The 16,638-nt window shown below is 39.1% G+C and overlaps 1 protein-coding gene across 1 annotated transcript; it reads left to right on the top strand.

Moving 5' to 3' along the window:
* Window positions 1-255: 255 nt before the first annotated feature.
* Window positions 256-12,066, top strand: GRV2 (DNAJ heat shock N-terminal domain-containing protein). The gene is made up of 18 exons (XM_079050925.1): window positions 256-1,488; window positions 1,650-1,883; window positions 2,026-2,113; window positions 2,377-2,585; window positions 2,676-2,777; window positions 2,851-2,913; window positions 2,984-5,644; window positions 5,720-6,607; window positions 7,477-7,700; window positions 7,787-8,426; window positions 8,507-8,890; window positions 8,988-9,333; window positions 9,409-9,752; window positions 9,834-10,268; window positions 10,411-10,535; window positions 11,125-11,248; window positions 11,379-11,447; window positions 11,523-12,066. Exons 1-18 carry the CDS (start codon window positions 1,000-1,002, stop codon window positions 11,712-11,714), a joined length of 7,617 nt encoding a protein of 2,538 aa, XP_078907051.1. The 5' UTR covers window positions 256-999; the 3' UTR covers window positions 11,715-12,066.
* Window positions 12,067-16,638: the final 4,572 nt, after the last annotated feature.

Genomic DNA, 16,638 nt, shown 5'->3' with positions numbered 1-16,638 from the left:
ATTAAGGAGTCAAAGAGAAGAAAATAGATAATTAGGGAAACAGATGAATTAGAGAAATAAAGATATGCATTGATTTATTGTACATTCAACTAAAAGTTTTGGACGTCTTAAATCTATTTTTAGAAATAATAAGATTTGTATAATAATATAGTAAGATAAACATGAACAAAAAGTAAAAAAAATACGTTACTTCATTGAACATGACAAAAGTTACTTTGAAAATAGCTGTCACAGGCAAGAGAATGAATACTCGCGGTATGACTGTCAATCGACCAGCAGCAGGAAATCGTCGTTTGCACCTCCCATTTCTCTCTCATCTCTCTTTCTCTCCCTTTTTCCGATCAACAATTTTCCCGTACCCTAATCATTCATCACTATCACAATTCAGGAATTATAGCTTTCTTTCCACTACATCTTCGATGAATTCCCATCGATCATAAAAACGGAATTCCATCTGGCTACCTCCGCTTTCTTCAGATTGTTCTTATAATTCCGTCTTATTCATCAAGGGACTCAGTCTTATCAAGTGAGCAATTACTAGAGTCTTGAATTTGTTTGCTTATTCTGGCGTTGAAATATCGTTAAACGAAGGAAGATTTTGACAGTTTTTCTGGAAAATCAGAGGGTTTTGTTTTTGATTGAGTTACTTTGAACTGCTTGAACAGGATTGTGATTGATCGCTTCAACAATTGATAGTATTATAGGGTTTTGATCTTATCATCGTAGATTTTCTAGGGTTGAGTTGTAGTTAAAGAAGTTAAAGCACTTTGTCATCTATTTACAATGGAATTCTTGGAGATAATCTGTACGAGTGTTTAGATTTTGATTCGTAGGGGTTAAGTCACTGATTGCCCCCTCTCCGGGGACCTTTCAGAAGAACTGGGTGCGAATCAGTCCCGTCAAAGACCGTCGGCAAGGCCGGCTGGTGCCGGTACGGGATTATGGTCATTTTTTAGACCTAGTCCTCCTCGACCATATTCCCTTCAATATCTCCCACAAATGGACTTTGTTTTCCGACACACATCCGATCACACCTCTCATCCGCCACCGGAAGCGTCAACAAGCTCACCGACCTCACCTTCCCGGCCTCCACCACCACAACCATCTTCCATCGAAGAGCCTGAGTACTTAGCCCGGTACCTTGTTGTCAAACACTCATGGCGGGGTCGTTACAAGAGGATACTGTGTATATCAAATTACACTATAACAACTCTAGATCCTACGACATTATCAGTGACCAATTCTTACGACGTGAGCAAGGATTATGAAGGTGCTTCTCCTGTCATCGGGAAGGATGAGAATACATTGGAGTTCAATGTCAATGTAAGAACTGATGGACGTGGGAAGTTCAAGGGAACAAAGTTTTCTTCCAGGTACAGAGCAAGTATATTGACTGAGTTGCATAGAATAAGGTGGAATAGAATCGGCACTGTTGCAGAGTTTCCAGTACTCCATCTTCGAAGAAAGACTGCTGAATGGGCCGCTTTCGTAAGTTCTACACTATATTTTTGATACACTTTCCAATGGTTATATTCATTTGCATGTGTTCAATTAATTGAGATAAACCGCTTCTTCTTCTTCTTCTTGTTGTTGTTGCGTTATCTCAAAGTCTTTCTGCATAATGACTAGTATTTTACATGTGTCAATAGAAACTGAAAGTTACATATGTTGGAGTTGAACTTACTGAACAAAAATCTGGGGATCTGAGATGGTGTTTGGATTTTAGAGACATGGATTCCCCTGCTATTATTCTTCTTTCTGATGCATACGGGAGGAAAAATGCTGAACCTGGAGGTTTTGTTCTCTGTGCTCTTTATGGAAGAAAATCTAAAGCTTTTCAAGCTGCCTCAGGGATTTCAAATTCTACCATCGTAGCAAATTTGGTAAGCACACACCTCTATATTTCAAGATCATCTCTACAACACTATCTTGAAGTGCATTACATCCTTTATACTTTATATCTCTTTACTTCTTTAGTGTTTAACACTTTGCATATAGTTGACATCCTTTAATGTTTTTAATCAGACAAAAACTGCAAAGTCAACAGTTGGAGTATCACTGTCTGTTGACAGCTCTCAATCACTCACAGTTAGCGAGTATCTACAACGAAGGGGTAAGTATGGTATTGAGTGTTTGAGTATATGTACATACATTTAAGGGTTGTTTCTTCTCCACTTAAAGAGCTTTATGGGTTAAGCACTTAATCTGAAGAGCTATACCTTGTTGCTTCTTCTTGACTAAATCTAGACATAATGACTTATTGGGTTAAGCCAAAAACCCTGACTCCTCTCATGTTAAATTTGATGTATATTGTGAAAGTTGTTTGCTGGAATGGAAGGGTAAAATGGTCATTCTAATGATATGTGTAAAATCCAGCTAAAGACGGTGTAGGAGCTGAAGAAACTCCTTGTGGTGGTTGGTCTGTAATGAGACTGCGAACTGCTGCTCATGGGACACTTGGCGCACCGGGATTGGGTTTGATAGTTGGACCGAAAGGTGGACTTGGGGAACAAGGTGATGCTGTTTCCCGCCAACTTATCCTAACAAAAGTTTCACTTGTGGAAAGGCGCCCTGAGAATTATGAGGTAATCTGATGTCATCTTTTGTTATACTTAAATTCTTTTCAAAGATTAATCTTCTAATCTTTACTTATCTTTACACTTTCAACTTTTCAGGCTGTTATTGTGCGTCCTTTATCTTCAGTGAGTTCTCTTGTTCGTTTTGCTGAAGAGCCCCAAATGTTTGCAATTGAGTTCAATGATGGGTGTCCAGTGCATGTGAGATTTTTCACTTAAAGATTGTACTATGTTTTGTAAGTTGACTTTTTATGACCAAAGTTTCTGTTTTCAGGTATATTCTAGCACATCTAGAGATGGTTTACTTGCAGCAGTACGTGATATGATACAAACAGAGGTATGTAATTTGAAATTGTAATAAACTTAAAATGAAATAATTTTCTAAATATGCATTGTAAATTGTACAGGGTCAGTGTTCAATCCCTGTACTACCTAGACTAACAATGCCAGGTCATCCAATCGATCCGCCATGTGGCAGAGCTCACTTACAGTTTCCACAAGTATCCCAACGTTCACGAGCTGACATGGAAACCGCCACCATGCATTTAAAACACCTGGCGGCAGCCGCCAAAGACGCGGTGGCCGAAAGCGGTTCGATCCCGGGATCACGAGCTAAACTCTGGCGAAGAATACGCGAATTCAACGCGTGTATTTCATACATTGGAGTCCCTCCAAATATCGAAGTCCCTGAAGTTACATTAATGGCTTTAATCACAATGCTCCCTGCTGCTCCAAATTTACCCCCAGAGAGTCCACCTCTCCCACCACCTTCACCTAAAGCAGCTGCAACTGTCACAGGCTTTATCGCGTGTTTAAGAAGATTAATGGCTTCCAGAACCGCCACGTCACACGTCATGTCATTTCCCGCAGCTGTTGGAAGAATCATGGGTTTGTTAAGAAACGGGTCCGAAGGCGTAGCAGCGGAAGCTTCCGAGCTTATCGCGGTGCTCATCGGCGGTGGGCCCGGGGATAACAACTTGTTAACCGACTCGAAAGGCGACCAACATGCAACAATCATGCACACGAAATCGGTTTTATTCGCTCACCAGGGTAATTTAGTAATTTTGGTCAACCGGTTGAAGTCAATGTCGGTTTCTCCATTACTATCGATGTCGATTGTTGAGGTTTTGGAGGCGATGATTTGCGAACCACACGGTGAAACCACACAGTACAGTGTGTTTGTTGAGTTGTTACGCCAGGTGGCGGGGCTGAGGCGGCGGTTGTTTGCGTTGTTTGGACACCCGGCCGAGAGTGTACGGGAGACAGTGGCGGTGATCATGCGGACAATCGCGGAAGAAGACGCGATTGCAGCTGAGTCTATGAGGGATGCTGCTTTACGCGATGGAGCTTTATTAAGACATTTGTTAAGTGGTCTTTTTCTTCCTGTTGGTGAAAGAAGAGAAGTGAGTCGACAACTTGTGGCACTTTGGGCGGATTCTTATCAACCTGCTCTTGATTTGCTTTCTAGAGTATTGCCACCTGGCCTTGTTGCGTATTTACACACGCGTTCAGAAGGTGATGCACCTGAAGAAGATTATCCGGAAGGCTCGGTTATGAGCAGTAGAAGGAGACGGTTACTTCAACAAAGAAGGAATCACACAGTAAAAGGTGTAAATTCACCTAGAAACAGTGAATTACCCTCTACAGGTGTGCCTTCCATTCAGCCTTCTTCCACTGTTTTCACAGGTGAAAACTTGTCAAGTGAAATCCCCTCGGTTGACCAGTCAACAGTGATTGGTTCTCCTGATGTACAATCGGTTTCTGATACTTCATTCCTTGAATCGGTTGCAACTAATTCGGTTGATGTGGAGAACGCGAGTGGGGTCCAGAACTTGGATTTAATTGCGCCAGCTCAGATTGTGATTGAGAATACACCGGTTGGATCAGGGAGATTGTTGTTGAACTGGTTGGAATTTTGGCGGGCTTTTAGTCTGGATCATAACCGGGCCGACTTGATTTGGAACGAGCGGACCCGGCAAGAATTACGTTCGGCTTTACAAGCAGAGGTTCATAAACTTGATGTTGAAAAAGAGCGAACCGAAGATATTGTTCCTGGGGTTGTATCTGTATCTGTATCCAGTGCACCCTCGGAGACAAACGGAGGGCAAGATGGTCAACCTCAAATATCTTGGAATTACACCGAGTTTTCTGTTAGGTACCCTAGTCTGTCAAAAGAAGTATGTGTAGGTCAGTATTATTTACGGTTGCTACTTGAAAGTGGGACCAATGCAAGAGCTGAAAAGTTTCCTTTGCGGGACCCGGTTGCGTTTTTTCGAGCACTGTATCACCGGTTCTTATGCGATGCTGACACTGGACTTACTGTTGATGGAGCTGTTCCTGATGAAATGGGAGCTTCTGATGACTGGTGTGACATGGGGAGATTAGATGGTTTTGGTGGTGGTGGTGGGTTTTCGGTTAGGGAGCTTTGTGCTAGAGCAATGGCGATTGTTTATGAGCAGCATTATGTCACAATCGGGTCGTTTGAAGGTACAGCACATATGACAGTTCTTTTGGATAGAACTGATGATAGAGCATTGAGGCACCGATTGCTGCTTCTTCTTAAGGTTTTAATGAAGGTTTTATCGAATGTGGAGGCTTGTGTGCTTGTTGGTGGGTGTGTTTTGGCTGTTGATTTGTTGACTACAGTTCATGAAGTCTCTGAAAGAACTGTTATTCCTTTGCAATCGAATCTGATAGCTGCTTCTGCTTTCATGGAACCCTTGAAGGAATGGTTGTATATTGATAAAGATGGTGCACAGGCGGGCCCGGTTGAGAAAGATGCTATTAGAAGGTTTTGGTCAAAGAAAGATATTGACTGGACTACAAAATGCTGGTCTTCTGGAATGGCAGACTGGAAAAGATTACGTGATATTCGTGAACTTCGTTGGGCACTGGCTGTGCGGGTCCCGGTCCTCACTCCTCCTCAAGTAGGCGAGTCAGCATTGTCTATATTACACAGTATGGTATCTTCACATTCAGATATAGATGATGCTGGAGAGATTGTTACCCCAACACCTAGAGTTAAACGAATCTTATCAAGCCCACGATGTCTTCCCCACATTGCACAGGTACTTTCTTGAATATTATAACAATTGTCAACTCTTGCTGCTGTTGTTTTATTTACATATGTGATATGAATGTAGGCCATGCTTTCTGGGGAGCCGGCTATTGTGGAGGTTTCAGCTGCTTTGATAAAAGCTGTTGTTACAAGAAATCCGAAAGCAATGATAAGACTATACAGTACTGGTGTGTTTTATTTTGCTTTAGCATACCCGGGGTCAAATCTCCTTACAATTGCTCAACTTTTCTCCACCACCCATGTCCACCAAGCTTTTCATGGTGGTGAAGAGGCGGCAGTTTCTTCTTCTCTACCCTTGGCAAAACGAAGTGTGCTCGGAGGGCTTTTACCCGAGTCTTTACTGTATGTTCTTGAGCGAAGTGGTCCAACTGCATTTGCTGCAGCAATGGTGTCTGATTCTGACACTCCTGAAATCATATGGACACACAAAATGCGAGCAGACAATCTCATCCATCAAGTTTTGCAGCATTTAGGCGATTTCCCACAGAAGTTATCGCAACATTGTCATTGTTTATATGACTATGCTCCTATGCCACCTGTCACGTATCCGGAGCTTCGAGATGAGATGTGGTGTCACCGTTATTACCTTCGGAACTTATGTGATGAGATTCTGTTTCCTAATTGGCCGATTGTTGAGCATGTTGAGTTTTTACAGTCGTTGCTTGTGATGTGGCGGGAGGAGTTGACTAGGAAACCTATGGATTTATCTGAAGAAGAAGCTTGTAAGATATTGGAGATTTCTTTGAGTGAGGTGACTAGAGATGAATCTGATAAAAGTTACTCTAATGGGAATTTGGAGGATAGTTCTAGCTTATCGAAGCGAATTGAGAACATTGATGAAGAAAAGTTGAAGAGACAGTATAGAAAGCTTGCAATGAAGTATCATCCGGATAAAAACCCTCAAGGGAGAGAGAAGTTTCTTGCTGTGCAGAAAGCATATGAGCGCCTACAGGTGAATTTTATAACATTTGTTTCATAAACTTACTAGAAACTTTAAGGTTAAACGTAAGAAGTAGCAGTGTACTTTCGTTGCTTTGTTCATTATTGCATCCGACTTTAATTTCTTCCGGTTACAGCATTATACATTGAAAAATCTGCCAAATTATAGTAATGTGGCAGTGTCATTGAAATGCAAAGCATTTTTTATTGCTTCAATTGGGTAGATTTTTCAAATTGTATTTTCTTAATAAGAAAAATTGTAAGTGCAATGCTCTTATAGGGTAGATTTCTCAAAATAAAATGTCTTAATAAGAAAAAATTTGGAAGTACAATGTTATCATCATAGGGTAGATTTTCTAAGGTATAGTTATTTATAAGAAAAAAATGGAAGTAGAATGCTATTATTTAATGTATAATGTCTTAATAAGAAAAAAAGTAAAGTACAATGCTATTATGGTATATTTTTCAAAGTCCAATGTTTTAATAATAAAAAATGGAAGTACATTGCTATTAACGCATTATAATGCGTTAATAATGAAAACATTCGATGTACAATGCTGTAATAGAAAGAATGATGGTAGGATGCTGTTATACACAAATAAAGAAAGAACTCCAAGCACCTTGTTTTTATGGGAATTATCAATATCAAGTAAAATGCTATTAATGGGCACATGTTTTTTGCAACTTAACAAGAAAATAATTTGGAAGTACATGCTGTAATAGAAAGAAACGAAAGTAGGATGCTGTAAGCCTGTAACACACAAATGACAAATGAATGAAAGTACATGGCTATTTCTTGCTTTAGCCCGGAACTTTATGCTCCTTGTCTTTATGGAATTATACATATTTCTGAAAACATAATGATTCTTCTTTTCTTCATAGGCCACAATGCAAGGTTTACAAGGGCCACAACCATGGAGATTGTTGCTTTTACTGAAAGGACAATGCATTTTATATAGACGATATGGAGATGTTCTTGAACCATTTAAATACGCTGGATACCCAATGCTATTAAACGCTGTAACAGTCGATGACGATGACACAAATTTCCTATCCCCAGAACGTTCCCCTTTACTTGTCGCAGCCTCAGAGCTCACATGGCTCACGTAAAGCATCCTAAAATCTTTTTTTTTTTTTTTAGTTTTTTATTTATGAAGATTTTGTGTTTATGCATCATCATCTATGATTGCAGGTGTGTATCTTCATCATTAAATGGGGAAGAGCTTGTAAGAGATGGAGGCATACAGCTTCTTGCAAAACTTCTCGCACGCTGCATGTTAGTGGTTCAACCCACCACACCAGGAAACGAACCATCTGCCATCATAGTGACAAATGTGATGCAAACCTTTTCTAGCCTGAGTCAGTTTGAAAGTGCTCGAACCGAGGTCCTTGAGTTAACCGGGTTAGTTGAAGACATTGTCCACTGTACTGAACTCGAGCTAATCCCATCAGCTGTTGATGCAGCCCTTCAAACTATCGCTCATCTCTGCGTGTCATCCGAGTTACAAAATGCTTTGTTGAAAGCAGGGGTATTATGGTATTTGTTACCGTTGCTCCTTGAATACGACTCAACAGCTGAAGAACATGATACCACCACAGAGGCACATGGAGTTGGTGTTAGCGTTCAAACTGCTAAAAATTTACACGCGATACGTGCTGCAAACGCCTTGTCTAGGATTAGTGGCATGGCTGTTGAAAGCCCAACACCTTATAATAAGGAAGCAGCTGATGCTCTTAAATCTCTGTTGACTCCTAAACTCGCCAGCATGTTGAAAGAAGAGCTACCGAAAGACCTTTTGATAAAATTAAACTCTAATTTGGAGTTGCCAGAGGTAAATATATTACTTAAGGTTATATTTCAATTTGTACTTTGATCTATCTTTTTTATTGATGGTGTTTGTATTGTGTGCAGATTATTTGGAACTCTTCAACACGAGCGGAGTTATTGAAATTTGTAGACCAGAAGCGTGCGACATTAGTACCTGATGGTTCTTGTACATTGAAGGATTCACATGGCTTCTTATATGAAGCTTTGTCGAAAGAGACGCTTATTGGGAATGTTTATTTAAGAGTCTATAATGATCAGCCTGATTTTGAAATCAGTGAACCGGAATCTTTTTGTGTTGCTCTTGTTGAATTTATATCAAAAATTGTACACAATGAGATTGCCAATGTGCCCGAGTCAACCCATGAGCTTGAAACCAATCATGATGAAGAGAAAACAACAGATGATTCTGTGAACAAGGATGATTTGGGTGTGGTTGGCAACCTTCAGCTTGGGCTAACTTCTCTCCAGGTTTTTATTCGATAAAAACTTGAATGTTTTTGTTGTATTAAATTAGAAAGGGTAGGGTACTTAGCTTTTTTTTTTTTTTTTTTTTTTTTTAATACAGAATTTGTTAACAAGCGACCCTAATTTGGCGTCTGTATTTTCATCAAAAGAGAAGCTATTGCCTATTTTCGAATGCTTTTCGGTTCCTGTTCCTTCCGGAAGCAAAATTCCTCAACTATGTTTGAGTGTACTTTCACGCTTAACGACACACGCCCCATGCCTTGAAGCCATGGTAGCAGACGGGTCTAGTGTCCTTCTTTTGCTGCAAATGCTTCACTCCTCCGCCAGCTGTCGCGAAGGGGCCCTCCATGTTCTTTACGCCCTAGCAAGCACACCGGAACTCGCATGGGCCGCCGCCAAACATGGCGGCGTTGTGTACATTCTAGAACTTCTCCTCCCATTACGCGGTAACTCTCCTTCCTGTTCTTTCTGTTCCCTTAGGGTTTATAAAAAGTTTTATTTATTTATCTATTTATTTGCAGAAGAGGTGCCATTACCTCAAAGGGCTGCGGCTGCTTCTTTATTGGGGAAGCTTGTGGGGCAACCGATGCATGGGCCTCGGGTTGCGATTACACTGGCGAGGTTTTTTCCAGATGGATTGGTGTCTGTTATCAGGGATGGACCTGGTGAGGCTGTGGTAAGTGCTCTTGAACAGACGACTGAGACTCCAGAGCTTGTATGGACACCAGCCATGGCGGCTTCTTTGGCGGCACAAGTTGCAACAATGGCATCCGATGTTTACCAAGAGCAGATGAAAGGTCGTGTTTTTGATTGGGATGTACCTGAACAAGCCTCTACCCAACAGGAACTCAGAGATGAGCCTCAGGTATTTTAGTGCATTGCTATTTCTCATTTAATTTTATTTTGTACTAACTGAAGGGTGATGATATGTGGAATTATTAAATAGGTTGGAGGAATCTATGTAAGGCTATTCTTGAAAGACCCAAAATTCCCACTGAGAAATCCGAAAAGATTCCTGGAAGGACTACTGGATCAATATCTTTCATCAATCGCAGCCACACATCATGACATTCATGGGCCGGATCCAGAACTCCCACTGCTCTTATCTGCTGCTTTGGTATCGTTACTGCGGGTCCACCCTGCACTGGCGGATCATGTGGGGTACCTTGGCTATGTCCCCAAATTATTATCAGCAGTAGCCTTTGAAGCAAGGCGTGAGATGACCATGTCATCAGAAGAAGAATCAACAAGGGCAGATGAGAATCCATCACAAACACCTCAAGAACTTGTCCGCCTCAGCTGCTTGCGTGTGCTACATCAACTTGCTGCTAGCACAACATGTGCAGAAGCCATGGCTGCTACTAGTGTTGGGACAACTCAGGTCTCCCTTCTCTCTTTTTTATTTATTTTTATTTTATGCTCATCTCTTACAGTCTAGAAAAGAAACACATCATTATTTACCTATGTTAGGAGGAAGGGCGGGCTTACTTACTTTTTCATTTTTTTGTCTAAATAAATTACAGGTGGTTCCATTGTTAATGAAAGCTATTGGATGGCAAGGTGGAAGTATACTAGCCCTTGAGACACTAAAGCGTGTGGTGGTTGCTGGAAATAGGGCACGGGATGCACTTGTTGCACAAGGTCTTAGGTCAGTAATCATGTCATGTGTAACGCATTATTAAGCTTCTAAGCCCTAAAAATAAAATGAAAAAAACAAACACAAAAGAATAAAGACATCGTTTTGGATTTGCTTTAGGGACTTAACTATTATTTTCTCTAGTGTAAAGAAACCAAGAAAAAAGGAAAGTAGAGAAAAGCACAGCATGTACTTTCACCATTTTATTGATTTAGCCACTGAAGTATTATTTTTCAATGTCATATACGTTTTACTTATATGTATGCCTTAGCTCCTTGCAGTCAGTCAGTAATACTAATGTACCATTTTGTACTCTTCTTTATTACTGATTGGAATTCATTTTTTTTACCTTAACCCTCATTAGTTATTATAATAATAGTTGAATAGCTAAATCAATAAAAGGAAACAATAAGATGGCTAAAATCTAAATGGATAACAATCAGTATATAAAAATGTTTTTATAACGGTGAAAAAAGTATAGAAAATAGTTAAGTGGCTGGCTGAATTGATAAAATGATGAAAATATAGATATAGGTGTTTTTTTCTTTGTATTTGGCATATTTTGTAAAATCTAATATAAAGTGAAATAATGATGTTGAAGGGTTGGGCTGATTGAAGTACTGCTTGGGCTTCTTGACTGGAGAGCAGGAGGGCGAAATGGACTTTGTTCTCAAATGAAATGGAACGAAAACGAAGCATCCATTGGTCGGGTGCTTGCAATCGAGGTTATCTATCTATTTTTTCAATATTTCATGTTAATTTAGAATAAAAAAAAGAGAGAAGAAATGTTTTGAAATTGTTTTTTTATTTTTTATTTTGTGTTTTGAGTTTTGACATTTGTATTGGTCTGTATAGGTTTTGCATGCATTTGCAACAGAAGGAGCACACTGTACTAAAGTTCGCGACATTCTAGATTCCTCTGAAGTAAGTCAAAATACTGTGATGTATGGTATGGTATGGTATGGTATGGGCATGACGGTGTTATAAATTTGGTGGCAGGTATGGGCAGCATATAAAGACCAAAAGCATGACCTTTTCCTTCCTTCAAATGCTCAAATAGCAAGTGCTGGGATCGCTGGACTAATCGAACATGCATCGTCATCAAGGCTTACTTATTCCCTAACTGCACCACCACCACACCCTAACTCCTCAACTAAATCTCCTACTTCTGAGTCAAACGGGGTGTCATGACCAAGTTAAGTTAGACTCATGCAACCATAGGAGGCTACTTTTAAAAAAAGCTTGAAAACTCTTTGATAATGTAAAGGACCAAGGAGAGCATAAAGATGTTTTTGACCAAGCAAACAAACACACAAGAAATAACAGGGGTCATATTCTTTCCTTGTATAGCCACCCCACTGTACAGTTTTCTCTCTTGTTGAGATGAACCTAAGAGAATTAATGGTTTGTGTAAAAAACCTTTATATCAACTGTTTTTTATTTTATTTTTGCAATAGATAGGTGAGGTGATTTTGGTTTTCATGTATCTGACATTGGTTTTGTTTGTGTCGCGTGTACGTATGTTAAATTGCTTTCCTTTTTCTCTTGGGCTTTTTATTGATCTTATGTATAGTTTATAGTTTATACATGATATAAAAGGGTATATGCTGCCAACATGTGAAAATGTATATTGCTGTTCTCTAAAATAGGGATGTGACGTGGGCCTTGTTTGTAACCGGTAAAAAAAGGCTCATTAAATGGTCTCGACCGGTTATGGAGGTGCGACTGGTAGACCGGAACATAATCGTCTTGGACCCGTACGGTCTTTAGCCAAACACCTTGGTTGAGACTCGTGTAGTCTGGTCTCAAACCTTTCTTTTTTTCTTTTTTGTCTTGTGGTTTGGTCTATTGGTCTGACGATCTTTGGATTCGGTTATGGGTTTTCTTTTCCGGTTTCGATTCGAGTCTTATTTGGCGGTTTTGTTTAACAACATTAATATAAACAATTTCGAAAGATGTTTTAGCATTACATAACTCGTAAAACTATAACATACTGTATCATTTAAACAACACATTTGAAGGGAAATTCTTGTAATTATGGATAGCATTGCCGTATGTTATATGTGGGTGTGCTGTAATAATCGTTTAAGTTTAAATAAAATGTAGAAATTTTCAGTAGAAGTATTTTAAAGAAAAGTTGTAGTTGATGTAAGTCTGAGTCTGTACGAAAGAAATTATTAGCATAATATTTATGTTGACGCATCCCTTGATTATTGGGATATTAGTTGTAATCAATCCCTTGATTATTGTGATATTAGTTGTACTTAAGGCTGTCTAAGCCATGATCATATTAGTAAAATGCAAACGATTATATTCAATAACATGATACCAGATCTTTTAGGTTAAACCTTGTGTTGGTGACCACAACAACCATTTGTCGCCGACCTTCTCTAGTCATTGTTGAAGTGCATTGTCTCATTTTTTTTCTTTACCTCCCTCTCTTTTAAACTATATGGGTCTTTGAAGTGAATGGTCATGTTGAGGGTAAAGTACATTGCTGAAATATGAAAAATGAGAGAATCACGTCCGTGCTTCTGGGTTGAACACTACAAGACTTTGGGATGTTTTGACCAAAATGCAAATTGTGGTTCAAAACATGGTCGTGTAACTAGGGGTGTTGATCGAGTAATTTTTTCGGATTTCGGGTAATTCGGGTTTTTCATGTTAAAAAAATACCCGTTACCCGACCCAAATTAAATTCGGGTAATTCGGGTTTGGGTAATTCGAGTAGTGGGTCGGGTTTGGGTAATTCGGGTATTACCCGAAATATATAATTTTTTTTTGAATGACACCTGAAAATAAATTTAATGAAATAAATATGTCGTGCTCTATTAGTTTTGTTTATATAAACAAACGAGACATAAACGAAGTTACTCAAACTTTGAACATCATTTTTTTTTAGTTAATAATACTTGAGATATCAAATAATCTTTTAACAACTTAATCTAATCTAATAAGATGTTAAAAACAAATACTTAAAGATCTTAATTTAAAAGTTTAAAATGTTTAAGATAATTGTAGCCATAAGTTTTTCCATGTTCTGAAGTTTCGTCAAGATAATGAGTTTGTTAGTTGCAATAAAAACTAGTACAAACTCTACGCAAAAAAAGGAATTTTTAAAATAATTTGGGTAATTCGGGTATACCCGAAACCCAACAAACGTACCCTATACCTGACCTGAAAAAAAATCGGGTTACCCAATTACCCGAAAAAATTTACCCGATACCCGAGTTACCCGACCCGATTTACCCGTTACTCGAAAAAATCGGACGGGTAATTCGGGTATCGGGTATTTTCGACAGGGCCACGTGTAACCAAGTTGAGGTCCAGAAAATAGAGTATATTATGTGCTAATTCGATCATTACTTCCTCATTTCAACTATACACCATTTGGGAGCTAAAGAGAGGCAATTCTAAGAGCATCAGACCGAGAAATTAAAACTTTATCCAAGGGTTTCTAAGAGAAATGAGAATCAAAGCTTCTGTTGCTTGAATTAAAGGCAATCTCTACTTATTGTAAGCTTTGAAGTGTTTTAATGGTAATAGAATTGAACATGAGTGATGAAACCCTAGTTTTTAAACCTTTTTTTTAGAGTGAAAATCATGATTATCGTAAGGTATTGAGTATCATGATCATGTTTACACACATAATATGTCAAAACTATGGTTAATTACTTAAAATTGAAGATGATGATCATGAACCCTAGTTGGGTAAATTACTAGACATTTGAAATTGAATACATATATGATTGAATTAAGTCATATGGATAGATTATCCATGAAGCTTAACATCTTATATCCATTAAATGGCGAAGGAAAGTATGTGATTGATGAGGATTGGAATGAAATCAAGCTCTATTAGACGAAAAACATTCTTATGAGCTTATTATGTTGTTAAATATGGATTGAAGAAACATTAACCAAGAAACACCAAGTGAAAGACAAGAAGTAATAACTAGTCTTCATGTAACGCCCGAGTCCCTAGGTATGAAATTAAGCCATTATTCAATTAAAAGTCATGAAGGGTCCATGAGTACGCCGGGCGTACACTAGGTACGCACGACGTACTCCTTGCAAGCGCGCATCGGGGTGATCCCTGCGTACGTTGGGCGTACTCAAGCCAGGGGCAAACCCTAATTTTTAGGGTTTGCACCCTATTTAAGCTCATTAAGTCTTTCAAGTTCATCACCTTTTCAACCCCCATTGCCTTTTAGTGCTAATCTCGAAACCCTAGCCATCTTGAGACCATTTTTGAGCTTACAAAGAGTTTTTGGGTGCTCTTTTGTGATTTTGAAGAAGAATGAATCTTGAGGAGAAGCAAAGGAGAAGAAGAAGCTTGTAGATCCAGAGTTTATGCATCATTTCTATCTCATTGGAGGTATAAAGTCTGAAACTTGTTCATTCTAAGCTTAGATTTAGCTTTAGGGAAGAACTTAGCATCTTTTGTCCCATAACTTGGTCTTTTGGAGTATGGGCTACTCCAGACCATTTGAGTTGTCCTTTTGGACTCTTAGGGGTGCATGAAGTCATAAAAATTGTATTTTGAAGGTTAAGACTCAACCATGCATGAGTTGGTGACCACTTAAGAGAGATAGAAAGCTTAATTCATGGTTTGAGTCCCATTAAGGCATGCAAGAGCATAAAGTTTGCACCTTTATGGCTTAAGACACTTTTATGAGCTTAGATCTAAGTTTAAACGTTAAAGTTTAATGGGTTAAGACATTGGAGTATCTTTGGGCTGACTGACCAGTACGCTGGGCGTACTCTTGGGTACGCTGCGCGTACTGGGCCAGTGCCCCGATTTCTGATCGACTGCATACGCCGGGCGTACGAGCTATGTACGTGTGTGTGGGCTTAAGAGATTTTGGGCTCGAGTTTTGTTGGGCTTTTTTACTTGTATAGGTTTGGGCCTCAGGCCTACTTGTAGTAGCAGGACATTTATGGGATTTAGGCCAGTCTAGGAGCTCTTGGGCCATATTGGGCCTTAGGGCCTTGTACATGGGCTTGGAATGGCTTTTTGGACTAGTTTGGATTTGGGCCTTGGTGGGGTAGGCCCAATAAGGCAAGGGTTAAGCAACTCTTTTTGCTTTTAAGTAAAGAATTAGGGTTTGGACTCTCGGGTTAGATTATTGACCTAATTTTTAATTAGGGTTTTATACTTGTGACTTAGGGAGAGGATTTTGCGAGTCAACCGTTGAGTGTGATTTGATACCTTCACTCTAAGGTGAGTTTCCTTCGCTGTATCTGTGGGTTGAAGGCACCAATGCCGACCCATTAGTTTATGCTGTAGTATGATGATTGTCCTCGTGACAACTGTCAGTTATGCCTGTAATTGCTTGATAACTCTGTGATTCTTTTGCTATTATATTATGTGGTAGTGGCAGGGGCTGAAATAGACCCGATATCCGATTGAAATAGACCGAAGGGGATTGCAAGCACCCATATATGCTTGACTGTATCTGGTTGAAATAGACCGAAGGGGATTGCAAGCACCCAAATATGCTTGACTGTATTCGGATGAAATAGACCGAAGGGGATTGCAAGCACCCATATATGCTTGACTGTATGTTTGTATGATATATGGTATTTTGGGGGAACTCACTAAGCTTTGTGCTTACGGTTTTCAATTTATGTTTCAGGTACTTCCAACTCGATGGGGAAGGGCCCGACCTGATCGTAGTTCATCCACCTATGATTTTCCGCATTATATGATTTTGGGAATTTGTACTCTGATAAAATGTTGCTATGATACACTTTTGATTGTTTTGATATGATTATCATATGTCTTAAATGAATTTAAATACAAAAATTTTATCTGCATATTTGGGATGTTACAGTTCACTAACTAACAAGGTGAGCTCTTGTGGACTTTTCCCATTTGGGATATATGGCATAAGGTGAGCTCTTGTGGACTTTTCCCATTTGGGATATATGGCATAATACTAATAGTTTTGATCAAATGAAATCTTTAAAAGATTAAGTATAAGTTGTATATGAATGGAAAGATAAAATTATGCTATAAGCTTTATGCTTAATGTTTTAAACTTGTTGATGCTTTGATATGTTAATTGTTTATATTATGCAAATTGATATTGTATGCTATATATAGAGCATG

The sequence above is a fragment of the Lactuca virosa genome, chromosome 5 (genome assembly GCF_052849685.1).
Source record: "Lactuca virosa cultivar CGN04683 chromosome 5, Lactuca_virosa_CGN04683_v6, whole genome shotgun sequence".
Classification (NCBI taxonomy): Eukaryota; Viridiplantae; Streptophyta; class Magnoliopsida; order Asterales; family Asteraceae; genus Lactuca; species Lactuca virosa.
Note: the sequence above shows the minus strand (reverse complement) of the source record. Positions and strands in the feature narration are given on the sequence as shown.

What these genes read in the sequence shown, in the direction of transcription:
- GRV2 (XM_079050925.1), top strand. Translation starts at nt 1,000, where the DNA reads ATGGACTTTGTTTTCCGACACACATCCGATCACACCTCTCATCCGCCA. An exon ending in CTACCATCGTAGCAAATTTG is followed by an intron (nt 1,884 to 2,025) that starts GTAAGCACACAC and finishes GTTTTTAATCAG; the next exon opens with ACAAAAACTGCAAAGTCAAC. An exon ending in GTCGGGTGCTTGCAATCGAG is followed by an intron (nt 11,249 to 11,378) that starts GTTATCTATCTA and finishes TGGTCTGTATAG; the next exon opens with GTTTTGCATGCATTTGCAAC.